Here is a 27,896-nt window from a genome sequence, read left to right as displayed (position 1 = left end):
TTCCCACTTGTAGCAAATTCTTGACTTAGGTACTCTTTTCACGTTCTAACTGGCCATGGAAAAGAGGCTTTACGAGGACTAAGATGTTGGATAACAATGGGATGAGTTTTGTGAGAAAGTTGAAGGCAGGAGGCCAAGTTCTGGAAGCTCCAAGATTATATTCAACAATATTTGGCTATGCCTATCCATGCCTTCTCTCCTCACCCCCACCCCCCAACACACCTCCCCGAGTCCTGAGATTGTAGAGTGACCAAGGAAAAAGGGGTACAGAGGCAAAATGGTTAGCACTGCTGCCTCACAGCACCAGAGACCCAGCTTCAATTCTGGCCCTGGGTAATGATTGTGCGGGTTAGGTTGATTGGCCATGCTAAATTGCCCCTTAGTGTCAGGGGAACCACTGGGGAAAATACATGGGGTTATGGGGATAGGCCCTGGGTGGGATTGTTGTCAGTGAATGCTCAATGGGCCAAATAGCCTCTTTCTGCATTGTAGGGATTCTATGATTCTATAAAAAAAGGTAAGTGCACTTTGGGGAGTGGGGGAAAAGGGGGGCCATTGGGAGTCGACAGCAAGGGCAGTTGAGGGTCTCTCAGTGGCCATCCCTTGCTCCATGTTCATTCTGTTGATCATGCACAGGTCAATGCAGATTGAAGGACTCCTCACCCCTCCCAGACATTTTATGAATGACAAAATATATCACTAATAGTTATATGATACAGTTACTTACTTACAGGAGACATTCTTCTCCCATTTCCTCAAGTGGACAAGGAAATAAAAAGATTATAATTCCCAAAACAGACCTGACTATATCAGACTAAGCAAAGCACCCTACTTCTGTCTGTGATTTGTATTTTTTTATTCCACTTTGTGAGCTGTGAAAAAGATTTGGAAGAGGTCTGCACATAATGAGCAGGTCTGGTAATACCTGTGGAGAAAGATTTGAACATTAGAGACAGTTAACAATTCAGGACTGGGCAGTTAAAGATGTAAGCGGTTTTGAGCAGTGAAAGAGCGGGGGGAACGGGGAAAAGAAAAACAAAATGAAAGGTGTGCGATTGAGTGGAGGGCAGGAATGATTAACAGGCAATTGGGCTCATGGTGCAAGATCAAAGAGCGGCAATGGACCATATAAAGAAACATATGATGCATCTAGAGAAGGTGCGAGATTGGCAAGATCATAAAGAGCTGCCATCCAAAAGCATAGAAAAGGAAAAGAGGGTAACAAGAGAGAGAGAAAAAAAAAGCCAAAAATAAAAAATGAAGTAAAATAAGGGTGGCCATTACAAACTTAGGGAGATCTTGTGATGCAATGAATAGAATTCTACTCTGAGCTAGAAGCTCTGGGTTTGAGTCCCACCCAGGACTCAATAGCCAAAGAAGGTGTGTTCGTAATGTAACCAAACAGGTTGTGTGTCAATCTGTAAATCCTTCCAAATACACCAATGCTGGAGCTAAGAGCAGGAGAGACTCCTGGTCAGCCATGCTTGATGTGGAGTGGCACCCCTCAAACTATAAACCCCTGGTAACAGAATACCACGTATTCTGGAAATTGCTAGCAATGGAAGCAGATGAAAGTCTACCTCACTGCATCACGAGGGTGTGAGAATTGGAACTTTGATTTTTCTTTTGGAAAAGAAAAGGCTGAGAGGTGACCTAACAGAAGTCTTTTAAAATTCTAAAGGGGTTTGATGGAGCAGATGTAGCAACACACTCGAGTCCTAGGCCCACCAATTTAAGATAGTCATTAATAAACCCAGTCAGGGATTCAAATGAATTCTTGTATTCGGGTGGCAGTGAGAATGTGGAACTGGTTACAAGGAGTGATTGAAGTAATTAGCATAAAGGCTGGGACATGAGGGAGAAAGGAATAGATAAATATTTTGATGGGATGGAATAGGGTGGGGAGGAGGCTTGTGTGAAGTATAAGGACCAGCATAGAGGTGTTGGGTTGATCTGTGCTGTAAATAATACACGTCACGGTTTTCAGAAAGATCCAACTTGAATCAACGAATAGCGTCAGATTGAAGAGAATCCAGCACACAGATCCAGAATATATCCATTCCGTGATTTCAGCAGCGCTTCCGCAATGTCACAGCGCTCATCAAATGTGAAAAGCTCTTGCTGTAAATGTGCGGAAACGGGGAGCGGCTTTCAGTTTCGAGCACTAACGCAACAGATTGCGCAGCAGAAATACTTGCCTTTTACTGATAAAAAGCTGGCCGCTCCTGGCGTTTCCTCCATTCTTCGATGTGTCTACTGAAAATCCACAACTCATTGACAAACTGAGAGGAGACATTTGGAGGATCAAATGTGAGAGGGGTAAATAACACTGAGTGCTGCAATTAGCACTCACTCTCTGGGGTTCGTGTGGCTCATTCTTCATCAGTTTTTAAACAGCGGTGTGTATTTTCTTAAACTATCCACCAGAGATGAATGTTTGTGAGATTGGGTGATTGTGGGCTTTATTTGACTTGATGTTTCCTATTTGGCAGGACAGAGGATGTGATGTGTGCGATGCAGGGAGGACATCCGAGCTGTCAGCATGGACCTTTTGTTTGATTATGGTCCCCACTTAGTTTCCTGACAGAGGCTCTCAGCCACAGGTAAACACATCTGCAAGCTAACACTCTGCGGGAGACCGTGACGACAACTCCCTTTTCTTTAAAAGGTCGTATTAAATGCCTAGACAAATATTAATCAAAGCCACTTAACTGTTTATCTTGTTACTATGGCAGTCCAGCTTCATGTTGACACTTGTGGCAGAACCTGTCTCTCAAGGATTTGCCCAACAGCCATCGACAAAGGTTCAGCAAATGAAGACAGCCCACCTAAATGCATTGTTCACTGTATGTCCATCAGCTCTAAAATTAAGGTATGCCAATGATGAGAAGAGTTGCCCAATAATCCCAGTTTAAATTCACCATTACAATGTTGATTGATGCCCACTTCCGAGAACAGTGTCATAGAATCATAGAATTCTGTGCCGTGCAGAACAGACAATTCAGTCCACCGCGCCTGCACTGACTCTCCCACACAGTATCTTACCCAGGCCCTCTTGCCCCACCCTATACCCGTAACCCTACACATTTACTGTGGCTAATCTATTTAACCTACACATTTTGGGACACCAAGGGGCAATTTTGCATGGCTAATCCACTTAACCTGCACATCTTTGGACTGTGGGAGGAAACTGGAGCACCCGGAGGAAACCCACGCAGACACGGGGAGAATGTGAAAACTCCACACAGACAGTTATCTACGGGCAGAATTGAACCCGGGTCCCTGGAGCTGTCAGGCAGCAGTGTTAATCACTGTGCCACCATACAGTGAAGAATGTTTTTTCTTATTCATTCATGGGATATGGATGTTTCTGGCTCGGCAGCATTTATTCCTCATCTCCAATTGCCCTTGAAAAAATGGTGGTGAGCTGCCTGCTTGAGCCACTGCAGTCCATGTGGTGTAGGTACACCTACAGTACTATTCAGGGGAAGTTCCAGGATTTTGATCCAGTGACAGTGAAGGAACAGTGATGCATGTCCAAGTCAGGATGCTGAGTGGCTTAGAATGCAATCAAAATGGTCATGGTATATTGCGCACCATTTAAAGGACATTGTCTCCTGCCAGCACAATTTGGCCATCCATGTATATGTACTGGTCCAATTAGTTTACGTTCTGCTGCACCCAGGCTCCTAGGAACTCTTTAAATGGGAAATGTTTAATTAATATGAGAATAAATACAGCTTTGGCCCTTCAGTAACAATATTCCATTTTTTATAGAGTATATCCCAATTGGTTTGCCTGTTCAACACCCAGCACTTGAATGTGAAATCTACCCCAAAGTGTATTTTCTATGAATCATAAATTCTAAAAGCCATTTTATTAATCCTAGATGGATTAGAGCTCATAAGAAGGCCACTCGGCCTTTAATATCTGTGCCAGCTCTCTGCAAGACTAGTTTGGCTAGTTGCACTCCTCCACCCTTTTCCGTAATGCTGCAGACTTTATACCTTTGGATAATTGTCCAATTTCCTTTTGAGTCTGCCTCAGGCAATGCAATTCAGATCTTAACTACACGCTAATAAAAAAATGTTTTCATCATGTCATCATTCAATCTCTTGTCATTTAACTTAAATCAGCGTCCTCTAATCCTAAACCCTTACTTTTGTACTCTATGATCGGGATCTACTGCCTCTATTTGAGGGCGGGGTGGGGGAGAGCGGTGGAGTGGATGGAGAATCAAGCGGAAGTCCCAAAAAGCCTTTTAGGCTGGCGGGATTTCTCTGCTCACTTGTCCCTGCCCCCGCCAATGACGAAATGGGAATACTAACTTTGAAAGTCGTGATCCCCCTGTACATCAAATTAAATCCTATTATTCTGTCTTCATGCCCGATTGTCTCCCCCCCACCCCCACCCCCCATGTTAAATTGTCAGGTCCCTCATGAAGTGCACCTGGTGAACAGAACAGGTGGAGCCAAACAGGTGAGAATAGCCCCCAGTGGGGAGAGGGTCATGCCTTGGCACTTCCCCCAGCAATGCCCAGGCACTGCTCCCAAGCAAGGGGTCAGAACCCGGGCAGTGCTAGGGGGCAGTGCAGGGGGAAGTGCCGGGACAGGGCTATAGGAAGTGCTGAGGCAGTGCCTGGGCAGTGCCAGACAGTGCCAAGAAAGGGATGTTCTTTGATGGGGAGAGGGGGTGAGGATATGTGTGGGTAGTGGGGTGGATTCTGTGTCTGGGGGGGTGGGGGGGGGGTGGAGGAGAGGCTGGGTGGTGCTGTGTGGTGGTTGTGGGGCAGAGTTCCCCAAATTTCATGGTGGGGAGGCTAATTCTGTGGGATGTTTGTTTTGGTTTTAACATTTTTTAATCGCAGCGCATTTAAGAATTGCGTCCCGATCGTTCAGAAACCTAAGTTGTGAGCCTGCTCCACCAGCATGATGTCATGGTACCCACCCCTCCACTTTTTTTGGTCAAGTGTTTGAAAATTCAGCGGGAAAACCCAGCATGGCAGAGCGTGGGCAGGCTGCCCTCCGTTTTTCTCACCCGAGACAACGGGAGAGTACTTCTAGCTCTTCACGCTGGCAGATTTTCTGGTCCCGCTGACGGTGAACCCTGCTGAGTGTTTCTCAGCAGTGTGGAGTGGAATCAATGGGAAGCCCCATAGATAGTGGTCGGACCAGACTATCCCACCACCGGCCAATGGTGGGCTGCCTCCCGCTGCCGAGAAACACGCTGCAGGGAGGCTGGAGAATCTCTCCCAACACTTTGCCAAAAGAATCAAAATATTCCAGCCCATGTGTCTATTTATAAAGCCCGGGACACCAAATGCCTTATTAACCATTTTGGTAAGTTGCCCTGCCAATTGCCATGTTTTGTCATATATACTTCCCAGGTCCCTCTATTCCTGTACCTCTGTTTGAATTGTATCCTTGCTCTTTGTACAGAAATGCTTCCCTTTATACCTCCTGCCATTAAATTTCCCCTATTCTGTGTCTAACCAACCCACATGCCTGTCTAATTCCTCAAAATCATTATCCTCCATACAGTTTACAGTTGCTCATGTTTTGTGTTATCTGAGGATTGTACCCCGTACTCCCAAGTCCAGGTCATCAATATTGATCAAGACAAGCAGTGAGCCTAGTACTGACCTCAGAGAAATCCCATATACCTTCCTTCAGTCCAAAAAACAAAGGTTCGGTGCAGGCTGGGAGGGCTAAAGGGCCTGTTCCTGTGCTGTACCTTTCTTTGTTCTTTGTTCTTCACTCTGCTGTTTCTTGTCACTTGCCAAATTTATAACCACGCTGAACTCAATGAAATAATGACATACAGACTCGTCACTTCCTGGCTCCCCACGATTTGGGACCTTTAAACTCACTTGCTTTATGGCAGTAAGCGTCATAACAAGGGGACATGTCCTCCTTTGCTCCGCACCTTGTACACTTTACCACTGGAGCCAGGGAGCTGATTCGCTTCCTGAGTCTCACCTGGCCTAAGTCCTGAAGGTTGGGCGCGATAGGAACTTTACAATTTAAGTGTAGGTAACTCGGTACGGAGTGGCAATCTGCCGTTGATTGCCACCCCAAGGAGATTATGATCTATTGATATTTTGAAGTCGCATTTTCTGTCCTTTTCATAGCTTTGGTGAGCTACAGGTTCAAATAGCTATATGGGAGTATGATATAACTAACAGAAAGGCAGCTTAAAATGGTGAGCATTAGGTGCTTAATATTCAAGAAAATAAAGTGTTCAGAAAAAATCATGAAGGAGCAAAGAGAGATGGGTCATAGTAATCACTTAAGGCCGTAATTGTAGTGTTAGAAAGAAGGTCACATGGTTATAGCTGAGAAGCAAAAAGAGGTGATCACGCGACTGAGGGCAAAATGTAGGCTTTCAAACTGTGAGAAGTAAAGGAGCAAATCTGCAGAGAAATTATAGACCACTATGAAGTGGTAATATCAGATGACTTTAATTACCCAAACATTGATTGGGATAGTGTTAGAGTAAGGGGAAAAGAGGGGGAGGAATTTCTGAAATGTGTTCAGGAGAACTTCCTTGACCAGTATGTTAACATAGAAACATAGAAAACTACAGCACAAAAACAGGCCCTTCAGCCCCACAAGTTGTGCCGAACATATCCCTACCTTTTAGGCCTACCTATAACCCTCCATCCTATTAAGTCCCATGTACTCATCCAGGAGCCTCTTAAAAGACCCTATTGAGTTTGCCTCCACCACCACTGACAGCAGCCGATTCCACTCGCCCACCACCCTCTGTGTGAAAAACTTCCCCCTAACATTTCCCCTGTACCTACCCCCCAGCACCTTAAACCTGTCGTAGCAGCCATTTGCACCCTGGGAAAAAGCCTCTGAGAGTCCACCCGATCTATGCCTCTCAACATCTTATATACCTCTATTAGGTCTCCTCTCATCCTACATCTCTCCAAGGAGAAAAGACCGAGCTCCCTCAGCCTATCCTCATAAGGCATGCCACTCAATCCAGGCAACATCCTTGTAAATCTCCTCTGCACCCTTTCAATCTTTTCCACATCCTTCCTGTAATGAGGCGACCAGAACTGAGCACAGTACTCCAAGTGGGGTCTGACGAGGGTCTTATATAGCTGCATCATTATCCCCGGACTCCTAAACTCAATCCCTCAATGTTCTCAGTCTGACTAGGAAGGAATCATCGTTATGTCGGTTGATGGGGAATGAGATGGGCCAAGTGGACCAAGTGTCTGTGGGAAAACACTTGAGTAAGAGTGATCATTGTATCATAAGGTTTAGATTAGTGACAGAGAGCAAAAAACTTTCTAAAGTAGAACTTTTAAATTGGAAGGTGACTAATTTCAATGGGACAAGAGTTATCTAAGCCGGATAAGGATCTCGCCAGGGTAAGATAGAACATGTAAATTGTAATTGAACAATGGCTGATCTTTAGGAGTAGATGTTTCAGGTATAGGTTAAGTAGATAAAATCCAACAAAAGAGAAAATTAGGAGAACCAACCAACTTGGATGATGAGAAAGATACAAAATGTGATGAAAATAAAAATAAGAGTGTATATGATGCACATCAGGTGAATTTGTCAAGCAAGATCAATTACAATGAATTGAGCGGGAAAGTAAAGAGGAAACAAACTGGCAAAGGGAGAAAAGAGATGGAACAACAGTTAACGTCAACACTTAGTTTTAAAGTTTATTTATTAGTGTCACAAGTAGGCTTACATTAACACTGCAATGAAGTTACTGTGAAAAGCTCCTAGTAGCAACACTCTGGCGCCTGTTTGGGTATGCTGAGGGAGAATTTAGACTGTGGGAGGAAACCGGAGCACCTGGAGGAAACCCACGCAGACACGGGGAGAACATGCAGACTCAGTAACCCAAAAAATCATTTATTAGCCTGAAAATAATAAATAGGTTGTGTTATGATCAGGTGAGATGGGCTAGAATGACCCCCTTTTATTAAAAAGGATATGCTTATTAATTCAGTAAGTGTTTAACTGTTTATGTGCTGTGACTGTAAAAGACACAGGTTCCCTTTTATGTTTTAAAAAAAGGAAATAGAATTGTATTCATTGTAATTAACCTAGTCTGATAAAATAATAAAACCACACACACACACCTGTAAGTTACACAGTGGGAGCATAGTGTCCAATAAAAATTGAAGCCAAATGGGTCTTGTAGACTGATAACTTGGATGGTATCAGGATTCTTCGGGATCTGGTATTGAAATGATTTAAGTATGTTGACGGACAATTTATATTTGTTTTGGTGGGACCAGCAGCTGCTGTGCTAGTTCATCCATCACTGCCTGCCTGTTGTGGGTGGATGATTAATCCAGCTCAAACATGGGGGCAGGATGGAAAGAGAAATAGAAAAGGGGAAAAAGAGTGGCCTGCTCAGGGGTCCTGCTTACCCACCATCTCTTCAATTTGTGGCCCAGTGTAAAATAGTTTCTTAAACACAAAATATAATTCTTTGGCTGATCACATAATTCTCTCTCTTCAACTGACCAGTTATCCAAACATAATCATGGCTCGTGGATTCCAGATCCATAGTTTAGCAGATTGGATTGTGACTGGGTGAATTCCTTTCTCAGCCAATTACATCGAATGCATATTCCCCTTGTAGGTGAATAACATGACTGATTGGACGCTTTGTGAATGGGTGAGGAGATGGCCCAATTCAGAATCAAAATAATTGTATGTAGACTGTTTGACTTACTTTAATTGTTTTGGAATTTGTAGGCTACAGTCATGCAAATGTTCAGCCATCTTAGAAACTGATGTTTCCAGCTACTGAAATGCCATTTCAGTCTTGTAAAACACAATCAGTGGTTTTCAGTCAGTAAATCCATAATCAGTTTTAATATAATTTATGGCTTTTTAACAGGAGTAAGGGGCAAGACAAAAGTGATATATGCTTAGAGAGCCAGGGCAAGGCCAGTATACTTCACGAGAAGTTGGGGGGGGGGGGGAGGGGAGGGGGAAGACTAGAACAAAAGGGAAGGTCTGTGATAGAATGGGAGAGAGAAGGGATTAAATATTAACAGGAATGATGGTGCATGGCATGGTGATAATGGGTCAAGTAAGAAACAAACATTTCCTGGATGGTCTCCATATTTTACTCTAAACGTTCCTCCCTAAACTTGAGGCCATCCAAGCCTTAACTCACAGCAAGTCCCATTCCTCTATCACCCGTGTGCTCACTGATTTACACTGGCTCCTGGTCAAGCAATGTCTTGATTCTAAAGTTCTCATTTTTGTTTTCAAATCCCTCCATGATCTTGCCCCTTCCTCTCTCTCTAATCTTCTCCAGTCCTTCAACCTTATAGGATAACTTTGCTTTTCAAATTTATTGGTGGCCATGCCTTCATTTGCCTCAGCAGCAGGCTCTGGAATTCTGTCTCAGCACTCTTGGCCTCTCTACTTCGCTTTCTTCCTCTTTCACTAAGCTTTTGATCATCTGACTTAATATCTCCTTATGTGGCTGAAAATAAAACTAGCAAGCACAAATACAGTGCCTCTGCAAATAACCATTTTTGCAGCTATATCACTAAACTCTCAGAGTGGGATACTCCCCCAAAAAAATCTAATGTCAAATTCATGTAAAAACTGGAGTAAATCCTGCTGGTTTTTTCAGCGGCATTTTCAAAATGATCTCCCACACTCTGTGCACTGCAGAGTGCACTAGCGTGAATCTCATTAGAAATCTGTGGGCAGAGCGTATTCCGCCCAAGAGGTCGGCAGCGTAGCGCTGAGCAGGCCATTGCACAATAGCCCCACCCTGCCAGCCTCCCATTTACTGGCCAGCTCGATCAATGGCCAGCCCCGTGACCCTGCATTGCTGGCCATGCGAACCCCCCAACCCACCCACCTCCCGGACGTGTCTGGGCCAGCCCTGACCCTCCCACCCCTGCATGCCTTGATCTTCCCCTACTCCCCCGCAGACCCAATCTCCTGATCCCCCCTCCATCCCACCGGCAGCCCCGATCCCCTTGGCAGGCCAACCCCTCCCACCCCAATGGCCAGCCCCGATTGCTGGCTTCCCTCTCTCTGTCACCAAGCCCAAGTACAGAGTAGCAGCAGGACCCCCCACTTTCACCGGTCTCCCCCCCATAGGCTTTGCCCCATATAGGCCCCACCTCCCCTGACCCCCACCCCCTTGGCATTGCCATGCCCAGTGCCAAGGTGCCCCCTGGGCATTGCCATTTTGCCCCTTTGGCACTGCCAAGTTGACAATGCTCAGGGGACACCCCTCTCCCTTACCCCCGACTTCCTGGGGGGGGCCTTCCTGGGGGGGGGCCCCCTTCACTCCGGCGTGATGGTCCACCCCGCTAGTGGGGAGCTGCTGTAAAACTCCACTGGAGTGAAACACACCTGGTTGGTGGGGGGAGAGGCTAGTGGGCCCAGAGATTTCAGTCCCGCTAATGATAGGCAAATCCTCACCTACATAATTTATTCAGCTCCACACCCATTTCTGGCACAGAGTTGACGACGCCATAAATCCTGCGGCTGGAGACTCGTGGAGGCCGTGGCGGCCAGCAGGAAGCCCGCTAAACGGCATCCGCTTGAGTCTCCTGGCGCTGCTAGGAGAATCGCTCCCTCTGTCTCTGGCTGTGGAAGTCAGTCCAGTTAGCTAAAGGATCACAGCTGAAAAGAGAACTGGGAAGCCTCTCTGACAAACTACAGAACACTGGAATCGTCAAATCAGCAGTTCGCCCGCTGAGTCAACTCTACTGAAACCCTGACTGACTATTTGCCTACTGAAGTCAACTACTGGAATCTCCAATTGTGATGGATGCAACACTTCTTCATCTATTACTTACGAGTCAAGGACTGTTCCAGATGCCTTTTATTTTCTTAATTACTTTGGTCTCATTCTCACTTCTAATCTGTATATGCATGTGTTTTACCATTTTTTTCTTGCCTTTAGCAATTAATAAACTCACTCAATCTCGCTGGTTAAATTGGCTCCTTTTAAGGCATAATTATGTTCTATGTTCTATGTTCTAATTATGGGGTCTAGGGAAAGGTATTTGTGAAGAGGGATCCCTTTTAAGATTCTTCACATTGCTACAAACAGGAAGTTGAATAAAGACAGTGCGCCAGTTCATCTCTTCTTGTCAGGGTTTGTAACAATTTGTAATTTCTCAGGCAGACACCTTGTAACCTTGTACCCTTGTAACTATCTAAATGCTTTTTAAAAGACAAAATTGTACCCACCTCTACTACTGCCTCTGGCAGCTTGTTCCAGACACTCACCACCCTCTGTGTGAAAAAGTTGCCCCTCTCTTTTTATTTGACATTGTTCACTGATAAACTATTACTATTGCATTTGTCCCTTCTGAATTACCTTTACCTAAATTGCTGAATTGTTCTGTGGCCTTGGTTGCCGTCTTTAGATTAATAAACGTCCCTTCACTTGGACCCTCCCCTACTGCTGCAGTAGTTAGATGATTAACCACACCTAGCCCAGTTTAAGTGGAGCCTGTTCCAGCAAAACACTGCCTTCTATCACCAGTACTGATTCAGCACCCCATGAATTAAAATATCTGTCTCCCACAACACTCTTTGAGCTACACATTCAACCCTCTGAGCTGTTTGATGGTTGTGCTTATCATTCAAATATGCAGATGCTGCTATTGCCCTGCTCTTTCTCCATGGCCTGGAACATATTTCCTCTTCAGGTATATATCCAATTCCCTTTTGAAAGTTACCACTGAATCTGCCTCCAATACCCTTTCTAACAGATCAGAACAGCACACCGTGTAAAAAAATTCTCCTCATCTCTCTCTGTTCCTTGCCACTTATCTCAAACTTGTGTCCACTGGTCACTAATCCACCTGCGAATGGAAACAGTTTCTCCTCATTGTTCTATCATGTTCTGTATTACATATTTTATTATAAATTGGTTGTTTGCCTTTGATGCTGCTTGTTTAATTATTTATCGTTAATATATATATAGACTGAAGTTTATATTCTAGACCACAGTTCATCTGATTAACCTTTGAAGTGCAGGAGTTCACAAAGGAGCACATAATGTATCCAAATAAGCTGAGGAATGAAATTCCCTGAACGACCACTGCGCATGCGACATTACTAGATTCTTGTACATTTTAAAGTATATTGTGACTTGTAGCAAATGAGTTCTTGTCTATATATGCTGAAGGTGAGAAGAATATCAGAACAAGAGTAGATCCAATGTACGATGGAATCCATGTGAATTATATAATCCCTTGCTTGTGTGGTTGTAAACCTGTCCCGTGGAAGGCAAATTACACTCTTGAATTGATGGCAAGACAAATGTCATGTTGGGCACAACTAGGATTCCTTTTCATTGATCGCAAATCTCAAATGTTCAACTGTTGAAGAGCTATTTATATATATTTTTGCAAGGTTGTTGCGAATGCAAGGTGTGAGTAGATCTTAATTAATTTTGCCTCGAAAAGGTTGCCACAGTCAGCAATACTTTATAAAGAACCAAGGAATGAATTCATGCTGAGAATGTATTCAGGCAGTGCCTCATGCCAGTGTTGAAGCAGAGACACATCACGTGGGTTTCCTCTCCCAGCGTAAAGATACACATTAGAAAGCTGAATACTGGAAATCTGAAAGAGAAACAGAAAATACTGGAAAGACCCGAGAGGTCAGACAGCACCTGTGGAGATTACTTTGATAACCATGGCTAGTCTTGGTTGCACTGCCTCTATTGTCAGTGGAATGGTAATTGTTTTATTTTTTTCCTTCAAGGTTGAAAGTTTTGGGATCCTGAGGTCAAGAGTGACGAGAGAGATTTCTATTCTGCCAAACTACGGTAAGTCCCCGTTTCTGTTCTCCTGATACTGCCCCTTGCCAATGAAGTAATGGAATTCCAACGTTCAACATTGGGAACAGCACGATAAACAATTTTAATATCATTGTTAGGTAACTACACCTGAACATTCCTCTCCCGCAACTCCCCCCCCCCCCCCCCCCCCCCCCCCATTGTTAGATAATCCATTCAGATCAACATGAGTGCAGACTGAATTCATTCTGGTCTCCCACAGTTTGCACCTGGTGGGCAGACCTCCCAGAGGAACTCAGGTGAGACCATTGATCAGAGGGGAGGGGGCCATGCTGGGAAGTAGTGCCAGGAAGTGGGCTGAGGTAGTTATATGGGGGTAGGGGGACGGAAGGGTGGGGGGGAGTTTGGTGGTGGTGGTTGTATGGGGGTGGGGGGATGTTCCACTTTAAAATTTATGCACAATGACGGCCTTCACAAATGGTGCCCCGATCTTTAGAGCCCACCCCGCCATCATGGAATAATGGGACCTGCCCCTTACCATTATTTTTCAATGTCCCTAACAATCGAACAATACACTGGAGAAAGCCGTCATTGGTGTTGAAAGATAAAATGTTCTTATTTACTCTTATGTTCTTTCATCAACTTCAACTCTAACATTCTCTTCTGTCCATCCCCCTGCATTGACATCAAATTGCATTGCATGATCTCTCGTTCAACTCTTCTGCTTGCAGGATCTGAAAGCTAAGTTTAGTCCGGTTTACCAACCCGTCTACAATCCATGGTTTCCATCATCTAACTGGAACTTTCTTCGGCAGTAATTTCTCTCAGGCTTCCCCTAATCGCCTGCTGCAACTTCTACAGAAGTTAGACACTAATCCAGAAAAATATAATCAGGTAAATTGCTATTAATAATATTCCCCTTGCGAAAGGGGATTGGAACAGCTTTATGAAAGTTCTACTTCCCACTTTAATCTTGCCATCTCTTCAACCTTGATGGTGTCCCAGACGCTTGGAATTAGTTTAATTTCTCAGTTAATAATATCCTAAAAGAAAATATAATATTTGCACAAAATGTGGAAATTACTCTTTGTAAAGAATAAAATCAGAGTAAATAATGCTGTGATTTGTATTTCTATTAAAGGTGAAGATCTGAAGATGAGCAGACTGTGCAACTTACCTGATAACTTAACAGAATGGACCAAAGAGCATGTGAAAGACTGGGTGGTTGATCAACTGAAACTTGATCAGAAATGTGGCAACATACTTTACAATGAAGATGTCTGTGGAATGGTATTGGAAGGAATTACTAAAGAGGACATAAATGAAATGGGCATAAAGGCTGGACCAGCTGCTCTGATAATACACAAACGCAATGAATTCATCAAGGGTGCAAAGTTGGACCCAAAGCTTGCAACTGTTGCTGATGATAAGCAAATAAGTTCACAAAGACCCTCCTCTTCAGCAGCAAATGGTTCTGATGGTAAGCTGGTTAACAGTAGTGAATCAAAGAGTCAGGCCAGTAAAACAGATTCTGGAAAGTTTACCAAGAACTCTTCACGACAAAACCACAACAGAAAGAATATAAAACACAGAGCTGAATCTGATAGCTCTACCATTAGCTGTCAAGTAGAAACACGAGATAACTTGGCCACTTCGACAAAATCAGAGGAAAATGAAACAAAAGAACAGAAATGCAAACAGCAGACTTCTGCTGATGATGCCAAAAAACAGCTGGACATAAGATCAAAACCAAGATGTGAAACATATCCATTTGATGAACGTCACACAGGCACAAGGTACATACAGAACTATGTTCTTTCCCCTGAAACTGGACCCTCCAATCTAATTGACCCAGTACATGAATTTAAACTTTTTACTTTGACAGAGAATGCATCAGAGGAAGATATGAAGAAGAAGTTTGCCAATGAAGTTTTTAGATTCTCAGCTGCTTGCATGAATAGTAGAACCAATGGCACCATCCATTTTGGGGTAGGAGATACAAGAAGTGGATATGAACATGGTGAGATTATAGGTGTTTCTGTGGATAGCACAGATAAATATGTGGACTGTCTTCACAACAGCTTTGTTCACTACTTTGAGCAAAAGGACGTTCCAGATGCAGAATCATCCATTAGGCCACCTCGATTTGTGGAGATTTTGAACCCAAACCAAACATCGTCAACAAAATTGATAATTGAAGTTGATGTTGTACCAAGTTATAGGATTTGTGGTTCCAAGCTGTATCACATTCACATGATGAATCACGTCAACAAAAGATGGATGAAGAGTAAAGAGAAACACCTATTCATACGTGATGGCAGCAGCTCCAGAGATATTCTGGGAAATAAAAATACCATGGAAAGAGAGGCTGAATACAGAAGGTTCTTCACGGAGACATTAGCTACCTTGGTGGAGGAACGGAGAGTTGCTGAAGAAAAGCCACAAAAGAAGACAAAAAAACAAGAGGGTTACAAGCTGGTTCGGATGATTACAGGTGGGTCAGGAATGATGGACACATCCTATTACCAATGGTACATATTAGTGACAAACAAATCCCAGCAGAACCAAACTCAGAATTTAGAGTTTCTAAAGGAAATGAATTGGTTTTGTGTGCTAGAGTTTGACCCTGAGTCAGTAACCAATGGAGTGTGTAAGTTGTATCGTGAAGAAAGGACAGCAAATCTCCACTTTCCTAGTCACTTCCAAGAAATTGATACAGCAATTAGGGAAAATATTGAACAGCTGAACTTATACACGCAAACAAGCTGGATATTTTGCAATGGAAGGTCAGACCTTGATGATCAGAGCTACAAGCCATTACTGCCCAAAATATGGTATAAGGAACGAGCTGCGGATGTTAGGAAATTGGTTTCTTTTCTGTGCCGACCAGATATCATGCCAAAAGGAAAATTCCTTGTAGTTTTTCTGCTTCTGTCTAAAGTCGATGATCGAAGAGATCCCATTCTTGAAACTTTCTGTTCATTTTACCAGGAACTGAAAGGGACAGAAGACATACTGTGCATCTGTGAAAGTGAACAAACATTCTTGCGATGGAAGGACCTCATGCTGTGTACGTGTGAGTCACAGGAACTCACAGAGAGGTGTATTTCTGCCTTGAGCCTTGATGAAGTCAATGCTACCATTCTTAAATTAAAATCAGTTACTCGATCTACAAGGCGATTCTTACCCTCTGCAACTTCAGCGTCTGTTATTCTCCAGAAAAAAGAGGAAGAGCTTCTGACTGCCCTTGAAGTCCTGTGTGAAAATGAATGTGAGGGGACTGAAATAGAAAGTGATCAAAATAGTTTCAAGGAGTTCCAAAAATCCAAAGAGGAGCAATTTTACAGAGGTGGCAAAGCATCATGGTGGAACTTCTACTTTTCTACAAAAGTCCCCTTTATCAAAAGAGATAGTTATTCCGAACTTGATGTAATGATTAATGCAAAATCACCTTCTGCAATGTGTGTGAAGATTATCAATTTATTTCATCATCCAGGCTGCGGTGGGACAACTTTAGCCATGCATTTTTTGTGGGAGTCAAGGAAAAAATTCAGATGTGCTGTATTGAAGAACAGTAAGGAAGACTTTGAAGAAATTAGTAGACAAGTCATTCATCTGGTCACTTATAAAGAAACAGCTAACTCAGATTACTTACCTGTATTACTTCTGGTAGATGACTTTGAAGAATTTGAAAATGTGCATGTGTTACAGAACTCAATTCAGTCTATTGTTGCTGAGAAAGGCTTGAGATTTGAGTTGCCCTTGGTAATCATTCTAAACTGTATGAGATCCCAGGATCCAGTCAGGAGCTCAAAAAGGAGTGTTTTGGATAGTGTTGCTCTAAAACATAAACTGTCCTTTAAAGAGCAAAACTTGTTTGAGTTAAAGCTTGAAGAGATTGAGGAACAGCATTCAAAACCTGAAAACTTCTACTCTTTCATGATCATGAAGAGCAACTTTGATAAAAAGTACATTGAAAAGGTTGTCTGTAATAGTTTGAAAGATTTGAATATTGTCACCAAACAAGGACAGCTGATTTCAATTTTGGCTTTGCTGAATTGGTATGTCAAAGATTCTTCAATATCAGTTTCAAAATGTGAAGAATTCCTGGGATTAGGGCAAGTGAAAACATCATTCTGGGGTCCAGAAAAGTTTGAAGATGTGATGGGCACTTATTGCAACCTTCTTATCCGTGTAGAAGTGGAGGAATATGGAAGATATGAGGGAATTCGAATCATCCACCCATTGATTGCAAGCCGTTGCTTGGAAGAATTGAAGCATTCCTACAACCTTCCAAAGAGTAAAATTGCCTTGATGTTGCTCTGTCAAAAGATATTTCTCCAACGTAGCATTGGAAGAGAAAAACTCATGCAAGATACATGGTGTTTGTTGATCACCAGACAGCGAAAAGAACATGGAGATGAAGCAGATACTTTGTTCTCCCCTCTAATTGAAGCAATACAGTCTGAGGAAGGAAATGATCAAGTCGTAAATGTTTTGACTGAAGCATCAAACAGGTTTGACCAAAATCCCTTCATTTCCCAGGTTCTAGCAAGACATTACTATCTGATAGTGAAAGATTATGATTCAGCACTCAACTGGGCCACTAAGGCTAAGGATCGGGCAAAGGATAATTCTTATGTCGCTGATACATTAGGCCAAGTTTTCAAAAGCAAGTTAAAATACAAAATGGAGTGCATTGAAATTGCTAAACAAACTGTGGTGACTTCTGAACAATTGAGGGAGCTCTTAGATCTTGCACAATCTGCTTCAGATGCTTTCAAAGAATCTCAGTATCTGACAGAACGGAAAGGAGAAACCAAATATGAATGGGAAACACAGAGCTCTAAGCGGAAGCGTGATGTATACAACACTTCTGGTTATTTGGGAGAGATTGAAGCGGCTCTGTATGTTATAGATATCCTCAGAATGATACCATTCTTCAGTGGAAAGGACGAATTGAGCAAAATGCAATTAATGCATTTGCTATCAGGCAACTTGAATCTTGGACACATTGAAAAGACAAACAGTACTGATGAAGAGTTGTGTTCAGTGGCTGAAGAATACAATCGATACCTGATTAATATTCAGATTACTACGAAAACAGCTTTTGAATTTTTTGAAGACTATTTTGTCCATTTCAAAACGAAGAATATAGAGAGAGAAATCGCCGAGTTTAAGATTCGCAGAAAAGTTTCCGAATGTTTTTCAAAGTACACAAAGGTATTCTGTCCGTCACAGACTGAAAGCAAGGCTGCAAGGAAGAGCAAGCCAAAACTCAGTCTGCCACTTGAGTTGGAAGAATGCAGAAGGTTTTTAGAGTTCCACAAAGCTGACCGTTTTGCTGGCTTGCTCGAGTTCCTAACTAATAATCATGACGACGGGCAAAGAATGGAAGAAATTGTCAGCAAGTACCAATTTCTCCTTCAGAATCCAACAATGAAAAAGTTAGGAAGACAGAAACAGAATTTTGTATTAGCTAACATTATACTTAACTGTGTTAAACCAAAGTCCAAACTAATCGAATCTTATGATAAACTTAGAGATCTTTCGAAAGAAGTCCTGAAAGATGTGGGGTTTGATTCCCATCATGTTGAACCTTATTTCTTGGCTTCCCTATTATTTTGGCCAACAAAGTATAATGAAATTGATGACGATTCCAGATTTCTTCTGAAGTGCATAACCACAATCAAGCATTCATTTCGAGGATGTTACGGACGAATGAGTCGTTCTAAACATCCTGTTGCACATTTCTATCTTGGCAAGAAAGATGGTATGGACAGATTTATTCAAAAAGCAAAGATTGATCAATTCTTTGATAAAGAGCTACGACTGAACACCTTATGGCAATCTGGAGAAATCTGGAAAGAACAAAGAGTTAAAAAGCTCCTCCTTCGTGTGAATGGTAGAACGGGAGAAGATAACAAAGTGTACGTAGAGTTCGGCAGTGCTGAAAAAATCAAAATCCCCGTGCGCCCTGTATATTTGGGAAAGCTGAGAAGTGGTCTGAGTATTGAAAAAATATCCTTTTACTTGGGATTTTCTATGGATGGACCAATAGCATATGACATCGAGAATACAAATTAACACCAATAGACTCAGACTGATGAATAACGCTGAACCTCAACCTTGTTCCAATTACTACCACAGACACATTTTTAGTATGGAAATTTATTAATGAGGTCTTGTTTATTATTGGATTAAGTATAGCTTTAAGAAGACATTTCTCCAAGAAGATTCTGATCCTGAACATTTGTAAGGCCTGTACTTCATTTCCACTGCGGACTCCACCAATGTTGTAGAGCTAAGTGACATCCAGAGGGGGCTCTCAGATTCACCAGATTCTCGCTGGTGAAGCTGGCTACAGAACTCTTGGGGCGCCATTGTGCAGGCGCTCTGATCTCCCGGAGATCTCCTGCTGCATCTCCCCGCCTGCCCTACGGACATCAGGACCCCCTCCCCAACACCAATCACCTCCTTTGCCCGTCTAGCCCCCATCTGCCCCATGGACATTGGTCCTCCCCCTCACCGCAATCGCCCCTTCTGCAGAGTTTCCTCCCCACCTCCCCAATTGCCACCCAGGCAGAGTTCCTTCCCCCTATCCCACCACAATTGCCACCCTGGCGGAGTTTCCATTCCCTCTCCCCATCTCTCATAGCTCCACCCCAACAGGCTCCACCCCCACTCAGGTCCACCCCCTTGGTATTGCCCCGGGACAGTAATGATGCTTGGTGGACAGTGCCAGGGTGCCTGGTGGGCAGTACCAGAGTGCCCAGTGGGCAATGCAGGGTGCCGTGGGCGCTGCTAGGTAGGCAGTGTCAGGGTGCCCTATGGGCACTGCCCAGCCCTGTCCCGGACCCCCGGGGGGCTTCAGGAGCCTCCAATCCCCTCAGCGAGGCCATCACATCTGGTCTCTGCTGGTGGAGACCAGCTGTGATTCTTGCCAGTGAGAAGCTCGACCGATGAGGGGGTACAGGTAAGTGAGCCTGGACAATAGCATCCATGACTCGTTAATGACATTTAAATTATGTCATTAGTATTTAAATCAGCATTGCACCCTTTCTGGATTTCGCTGGCAAAACCAGACATGTTTCTCGTCTTTCGCTTCTCGCTCGAGCTTGCCATCTTGCCTTGCCAATAGGCAGGCAGGACAAGGTCGTAGGATTGCAGCAATAATCTTTGGCTCGGGTCTGGAATCTTGCATGAAGCGCTCGCAGCCCAGTTTGCAGCCACATTGTGCACTCTGACCAAAGTTAGGATTTGAAGTTAGGGCATCTCAGGAGCTTTATGTTACCTGTGGCTCAGTTGCTTGTGCTCTTGCTTGTTAGATGAAATGTTGTGAGTTAAGTCCCATTCCAAAGACTTGGACATAAACTTGATGTTCCAGCCCAATGATGCGTAGGTTAAGGTGATTGACCATGCTAAATTGTCCCTTAGTGTCAAATGATGTGTGGATTTGATGGATTAGCTAAGGATGGGGTGGCGTGGTGCGCCTAGGTGGGATGCTCTTTCGGAGAGTCAGCACAGACTCAATGGGCCGAATAGCCTCCTTCTTCAGTGCAGGGATTCAGTGTTTCTGTAGTACAGCAATGAGAGAGTGCTATATTATTAAAGGTATCATTTTTCAAATAGTGAGCCCCCTAGAACAGGGGAATTATCCCCAATGTCTTAATGAATATATATCTCTCAACCAATATCACAGTATACAACAAATTATTTGGATTTTATCAAATTACTGTGTGTGGGAGCTGGCTGTACGCAATTTGGCTGTCACGCTTTATTACGATGTGGAGATGCCGGCGTTGGACAGTCCAACGCTTTATTACAACAGTGACTACACTTTAGAGAGTACCCAAATTGGCTGAAAAGTACTTTGTTGTCAAAGGCTCTATCTGAATTTAAGTCCATTTTATATGCTTATATTTGTGTGACTGTCAGGTAGCGTTAAGAAAAAGTAAATAGATGTTAACACAAAGTTGGTATTAGCACTGATTAAGGTATTAGAATATGTAGAACGTATTGTTATACTTAGATCTTCCTTGTTACAATTACAAAATCTTCGAAGCTCGCACCACATTTTTTGAAGGCGAAAAGACAGATGAACATTTTGCTTGGGATTTTCTGTCACAGCTTCATCGGAATTTTTCCGATAAGGTGCAATCGATGATTCTGTCAACCTTCAGCACTTTAGCTAAGATCTCATTTTTTTGTTTCAGATTTCAGCACTTTATCTGACTTCTGCACAAAAAGAGGTGGGAATACTTCAGGATACTAAACTGATCTGATGGTGGTTTTTTCCAATTTTCCTGTCCCCACCTCCCATCCCACATCCAAACCCGCCTTTTGGAACCTGGGGAGATTCCTCCCAGCTTTTTGTTCCTCTGAGTCTTATAACTCAGACACTTCTTAAAACAAAAACTGGTCACCACTCTGCGCCGTGATTTTAGTTTTACAAAATGTGCTCTGAGAATTTTTTGCCTTTTGTGATCTTGTTACAAAATGATCACAGACTGTTACAGGTGTCATCATATAAAGAACAAAGAACAAAGAACAATACAGCACAGGAACAGGCCCTTCGGCCCTCCAAGCCCGCGCCGCTCCCCGGTCCAGGATTGAATCCTGAATCCAGGATCCCCGCCCAATTTTCCAGCCTATCTACATACCAATATCCTATCCAAATATATTAATGTTTTAAGGTTAAGGACAAATATAACATTCATGAACAGCGGTTGAATTACAATACAATTACTTAACCTCTAGATGCCTTGCTCAATGTTGTCATAAGTGTCATGAAATGTCATGTAACTTGAAATTATTTGATGCAGAAACTGAATCCCTGGCAGTTCATTTCTTTATCCTGATTGAACATTATGGAATTTAGCATGTTTACAGGATTGCTGTAACTTCCAAAAAGTCTGGATAGATGGAAAAGAAATTTAGTGGGAATAAAGACCTCGCAAATTGCCAGGTTTTTTAATCGAATGGATAAGTTTAAAAAAAAGAAGCCAGTTTTGTTCATCTTTGGTGATCACATATTGGTTGTAGCTGCTGTAAGGAAAGAGATAGTAACACTGTTCTGAAATCTGTCTTTACGTTAAATTACATTGCAGTAATGTTAACCATTAACCTATGTTTGTTCAACTGGGAAGTATGTTTCATTTATAACTTAGTGAATACTAAAACTTTGAATTTGAGCAATGGCTATTTTCAGTATGAAGTAATCACCTGACTACATAAGAACATAAGAACATAAGAAATAGGAGCAGGAGTAGGCCATCTAGCCCCTCGAGCCTGCCCCGCCATTCAATAAGATCATGGCTGATCTGAAGTGGATCAGTTCCACTTACCCGCCTGATCCCTATAACCCCTAATTCCCTTACCAATCAGGAATCCATCTATCCGTGATTTAAACATATTCAACGAGGTAGCCTCCACCACTTCAGTGGGCAGAGAATTCCAGAGATTCACCACCCTCTGAGAGAAGAACTTCCTCTTCAACTCTGTCCTAAACTGACCCCCCTTTATTTTGAGGCTGTGCCCTCTAGTTCTGGTTTCCTTTCTAAGTGGAAAGAATCTCTCCACCTCTACCCTATCCAGCCCCTTCATTATCTTATAGGTCTCTATAAGATCCCCCCTCAGCCTTCTAAATTCCAACGAGTACAAACCCAATCTGCTCAGTCTCTCCTCATAATCAACACCCCTCATCTCTGGTATCAACCTGGTGAACCTTCTCTGCACTCCCTCCAAGGCCAATATATCCTTTCGCAAATAAGGGGACCAATACTGCACACAGTAACTCAGCTAAAGGCGCTAATTTGCACATTGTGTTTAAAATTTCAGAAAGATGTACATATTGGTCACAAATGCGGGAAAATTGTTAGTCCTGCAAAAGAAAAAGTATATATCTTTTTTTATTTGGGGTTTTTGTAGTATCAAATGATTGACTGTTGCCGAATGATACACAAACTTCACCCGATGGAATAGAAGTTGTATATACCAAGAGCTAAAGTAGGACAGCACAGGGGGTCATGGTAATCCCATTAGTTGAATGGAAAATGGGATTGTTAAAGAAGGAAATTAAAAACAGAAGATGCTGGAAATACTCAGCAGGTCAGGCAGCATTTATGAAGGGTGGAATTTTCTCAATTTTTACACAGAGTGCTGGCTGAGGTGAGAATACCAGTGTGCAGCTCGTCGGCTGCATAGCTGACTTTTCTCCTCAGACAATGCAAACAAATCTGCAGCCATTGCCCGCACTGTCATGGGGTGGGGTCGGAAATAGCCAGCCACACTGGGAATCCTGATATTGGGGCATTTAAAAAGGGCACCCCAATCCCCAATAAGAACATAGAACATAGAACAGTACAGCACAGAACAGGCCCTTCGGCCCACAATGTTGTGCCGAGCTTTGTCTGAAACCAAGATCAAGCTATCCCACTCCCTATCATCCTGGTGTGCTCCATGTGTCTATCCAATAACCGCTTAAATGTTCCTCAAGTGTCTGGCTCCACTATCACTGCAGGCAGTCCATTCCACAGCCCAACCACTCTCTGAGCAAAGAACCTACCTCGGACATCCTTCCTATATCTCTCACTATGAACCCTATAGTTATGCCCCCTTGTAATAGCTCCATCCACCCGAGGAAATAGTCTTTGAACGTTCACTCTATCTATCCCCTTCATCATTTTATAAACCTCTATTAAGTCTCCCCTCAACCTCCTCCGCTCCAGAGAGAACAGCCCTAGCTCCCTCAACCTTTCCTCATAAGACCTACCCTCCAAACCAGGCAGCATCCTGGTAAATCTCCTTTGCACTCTTTCCAGCGCTTCCACATCCTTCTTATAGAGAGGTGACCAGAACTGCACACAATATTCCAAATGTGGTCTCACCAAGGTCCTGTACAGTTGCAGCATAACTCCACGGCTCTTAAACTCCAACCCCCTGTTAATAAAAGCTAACACACTATAGGCCTTCTTCACAGCTCTATCCACTTGAGTGGCAACCTTCAGAGATCTGTGGATATGGACCCCAAGATCTCTCTCTTCCTCCACAGTCTTCAGAACGCTACCTTTGACCCTGTAATCCACATTTAAATTTGTCCTACCAAAATGAATCACCTCACATTTATCAGGGTTAAACTCCATCTGCCATTTTTCAGCCCAGCTTTGCATCCTATCTATGTCTCTTTGCAGTCTACAACAGCCCTCCACCTCATCCACTACTCCACCAATCTTGGTGTCATCAGCAAATTTACTGATCCACCCTTCAGCCCCCTCCTCTAAGTCATTAATAAAAATCACAAATAGCAGAGGACCAAGCACTGATCCCTGTGGCACTCCGCTAGCAACCTGCCTCCAGTCCGAAAATTTTCCATCGACCACCACCCTCTGTCTTCGATCAGATAGCCAGTTACCTATCCAATCGGCTAACTTTCCAACAATAAGAAACAAAAGAACCCAACCCCCTCCCCACCCCCACATACACGGAGATCTCCATCCCTATGGATAAGTGGAAGCCCCCAGTGGATCTCCCTAGAGGGGTGCCCCTTGCGGAAGTGCCAAGGGGGCAGTGCCAGGGGACAGTACCCGGGCATGTCCCACTCCACCAGGGGCTTTACTTAACTGTGCGCCCGATGGGTTCCCTTCACCTGCTTCTAATTTTTAAAAAGCAGTTGTAAATCTCACTAATGCGACATCACATCAACGAGGGGTGAGTTCCTAATGAGGGAGCATACGGCAGGGAAGCCCTTTAATCTGATGTTGATTTAGTGAAATTAGGTTCCTGACCTTTCTGGGGGTTGGGGGGGGAGCGGATCCTCATTACATCGCCAGTGAGGGGGCGGGAAAAATAAGAAAATGAGATCTCGCTGGCGAGATTCTCATTTTCTGAATTCTGCAATATTTTGCACCCATGTCACCGTTTGCATTCACAGTCAATGCGGGCACAAAATTGGGGCAGAGAAGAAAAACGGAGTTATTGATTTAGGTTTGTGTAAAGGTGATTTCGTTTCAGTTTTTATTTCCAATTTCCAATAGTTGCAGCATTTTGCTTTGGTTAAGAAAATAAACTAGTTCATTAATTAAGTTTAGTGATAAGGAATAAGTTTGGTTAAACTCTTTATATAAAGGATGTATTTTAACTTTTTTTAAAAAATCATGTAATGTAGAAACATGTGGATTGTCATTTAGAGAACATTAGTGAAATGTATAAACGTAACTTTTTTTTACAGGTATTTTAGATTCAAAAAACTAAAGGCTGAGCTTCGAGTAATAATGCATTTGAGTCCCTAATCTATCCATGTGCATGTGAATTTGAAAGTACCATTTGATAAGGGTCTGTTCACCATTGTCGTACGTACCAAAAGATTAATAAACTATGGAAAGTGATTTCACGTCTAAGAATGTTATTGATTTGAGGAGTGAGTAGAACATTTAATCCAGACTTGTCCAACATACAGTCCTCAGGCCATTTCCCAGTCTGCCCGCCAGGCATCTCTATCCAGCTCGCAGACCAATATTCAAACTGTCAGTGAGTAAATTTGAAGATTTTTCAAAGAGCTGCCCGTCCAATCACAGGCCGTTTCTCTCCCGACATTTGCTGTTGCTCATTAGCCAGCCAATCAATAACAAATGTGGGGAAGATCAGTCTCTGATTGGAAGGACAGCCTTCTTCACTATGAGACCAAAAGAGAAAATCCTGGAAAATCTCAGCAAGTCTGGCAGCATCTGTAAGGGGAGAAAAGAGCTGACGTTTCGAGTCCAGACGATCCTTTGTCAAAGCTTGTCAAAAGGGGGTGTGACCGATCATCCCCTGAGGGGGGGGGGGGGGGGTGGAGGGGAGGGGGTGTGACGTCTCATCCTCTGGTCGGGGGTGGGCGGGGTCGGCTGTCAGTCTGCGGCCGATGCCTCCTGCCGGAGTGGACGTGCGGCCATGCCATCCCACAAAACCTTCAGGATGAAACGATTCCTCACTAAGAAAATGAAGCAGAACCAGCCGATTCCAAGGTGTAAAGGGATACACCATCACTGGTACACTACCAGCCACAGCCATCTCTCCCGCTCTCTTGCCGCTGCAGGGAAGAGTAATCTGTGGCGGGTAGTGTACTAGTGATGGTGTAACCCTTTACAGGCCCAGCCTGGTCCTTCTCCAGTGTCTCCTCTTGGACTTGTACTGATCTTGTAGCCGGTTTTCATGCAGATCCACTGTGGAATCGGCCGGTTCTGCTTCATCTTCTTAGCGAGGAATCGTTTCATCCTGAAGGTTTTGTGGGATGGCATGGCTGCACGTCCACTCCGGCAGGAGGAATCGGCCGCAGACTGGCAGCGGAACCCCCCTGACCAGAGGATGAGACGTCACAACCCCTCTCCTCCCCCGCCCCCCCAGGGGATGATCGGTCACACCCTCTCTCCTCCCACCCCCGCCCCCCCAGGGGATGAGACGTCACACCCCCTCTCTTCCCACCCCCCTCCCGCCCCGACCAGAGGATGACCTGGGTCAGAGAGCCGTTGCAGTCTCTGACCCCGCTCTTCGGAAGCTGCAGTGGCGACTTCAGACTTTTATTTTGCAGGTCGGTAACAGCACGGACGCGGATCGGGCCAGAAGACGGTAAAGTGGGATTTGGCGGTAGAGTTGGGCACGCGGTTCATTAAGTCGATTTAAATGCATTTGCATCATTTAAATCGTCGGGCCGCCCGATTCGGGTGCGGGCCGGATCCGCGCCTGAATCGGGTGTTGGTAAAGGCGCGATCTGCTCAGATTCAGGTGAAAATCGCGTTAAAGGCCCGACGCCCAACTTTACCGCGATTTTGCGCCCATTTGGTAAAATCAGGCCCTAAGTCTGCTGCGGAGGTATTCAAGGTGGTGGGAGGAAGAGCCAAAGTGACTGCCAAGCAACGGCAGCAGACGACCGAGTAGGGGGAAAGAGGCTGGAGGCTGTGGGGTGGGGTGGGGTGGGGGGGAGAGCGAAACAAACCCCCCCTCCCCTCCCAAGCATCAGAACATGCCCTCCCACACAAGAGTAAGGGCATCCATTCCCCACACAAGCATCAGGGCACACCGCCTGACAGAAGCATCATGACGAACCCATAGTGCCAACCTGTGTCAAGGGGCAGTGGCAGGGCATTTCCCAGATGTATCCCTCTGTGCCAGGGGCTACACTGCAGCTCTGCACCCTGGAGGGGGGGGGGCACCCTCAACTGAATCTTATTTTTAAAAAGCTGTTGTAAACCTCACTGATGTGATGGGTTTGAATATGTATGATGTGGAGATGCCAGCGTTGGACTGGGGTGAACACAGTAAGAATTCTCACAACACCAGGTTAAAGTCCAACAGGTTTATTTAGTAGCAAATACCATAAGCTTTCGGAGCACTGCTCCTTCGTCAGATGGAGTGGATATCTGCTCTCAAACAGTGCACAAAATCAAGTTACAGAATACTAATTAGAATGCAAAACTCTCCAGCCAGCCAGGTCTTAAAGGTACAGACAATGTGGGTGGAGGGAGCATTCAACACAGGTTGAAGAGATGTGTATTGTCTCCAGACAGAACAGCTAGTGACATTCTGCAAGTCCAGGGGGCAAGCTGTGGGGGTTACTGATAATGTGACATAAATCCAACATCCCGGTTTAGGCCGTCCTCATGTGTGCGGAACTTGACTATCAGTTTCTGCTCAGCGACTCTGCGCTGTCGTGTGTCGTGAAGGCCACCTTGGAGAACGCTTACCTGAAGATCCAAGGCTGAATGCCTATGACTGCTGAAGTGCTCCCCCACAGGAAGAGAACAGTCTTGCCTGGTGATTGTCGAGTGGTGTTCATTCATCCGTTGTCGTAGCGTCTGCATGGTCTCCCCAATGTAACATGCCTCGGGACATCCTTTCCTGCAGCGTATCAGGTAGACAACATTGGCCGAGTTGCAAGTGTAGGTACCGTGTACCTGGTAGATGGTGTTCTCACGTGAGATGATGGCATCTGTGTCGATGATCCGGCACGTCTTGCAGAGGTTGCTGTGGCAGGGTTGTGTGGTGTCGTGTTCACTGTTCTCCTGAAGGCTGGGTAGTTTGCTGCGGACAATGGTCTGTTTGAGGTTGCGCGGTTGTTTGAAGGCAAGAAGTGGGGGTGTGGG

At 44.2% G+C, this 27,896-nt stretch overlaps 1 protein-coding gene across 3 annotated transcripts; it reads left to right on the top strand.

The window, feature by feature from the left end:
* Window positions 1–2,133: 2,133 nt before the first annotated feature.
* Window positions 2,134–25,156, top strand: LOC144509995 (sterile alpha motif domain-containing protein 9-like). Of its 3 annotated transcripts, none has more exons than XM_078239090.1 (5): window positions 2,147–2,399; window positions 2,493–2,603; window positions 12,744–12,807; window positions 13,509–13,671; window positions 13,919–25,156. In XM_078239090.1, exon 5 carries the CDS (start codon window positions 13,933–13,935, stop codon window positions 18,862–18,864), a length of 4,932 nt encoding a protein of 1,643 aa, XP_078095216.1. In that variant the 5' UTR covers window positions 2,147–2,399; window positions 2,493–2,603; window positions 12,744–12,807; window positions 13,509–13,671; window positions 13,919–13,932; the 3' UTR covers window positions 18,865–25,156. The 3 variants fall into 3 exon arrangements, with proteins under 3 accessions (XP_078095234.1, XP_078095216.1, XP_078095226.1); XM_078239100.1 differs by having other exon boundaries at window positions 2,160–2,399; window positions 2,498–2,603; XM_078239108.1 differs by lacking the exon at window positions 13,509–13,671 and having other exon boundaries at window positions 2,134–2,399.
* Window positions 25,157–27,896: the final 2,740 nt, after the last annotated feature.

Source organism: Mustelus asterias, chromosome 2, assembly GCF_964213995.1.
Source record: "Mustelus asterias chromosome 2, sMusAst1.hap1.1, whole genome shotgun sequence".
Classification (NCBI taxonomy): Eukaryota; Metazoa; Chordata; class Chondrichthyes; order Carcharhiniformes; family Triakidae; genus Mustelus; species Mustelus asterias.
Note: the sequence above shows the minus strand (reverse complement) of the source record. Positions and strands in the feature narration are given on the sequence as shown.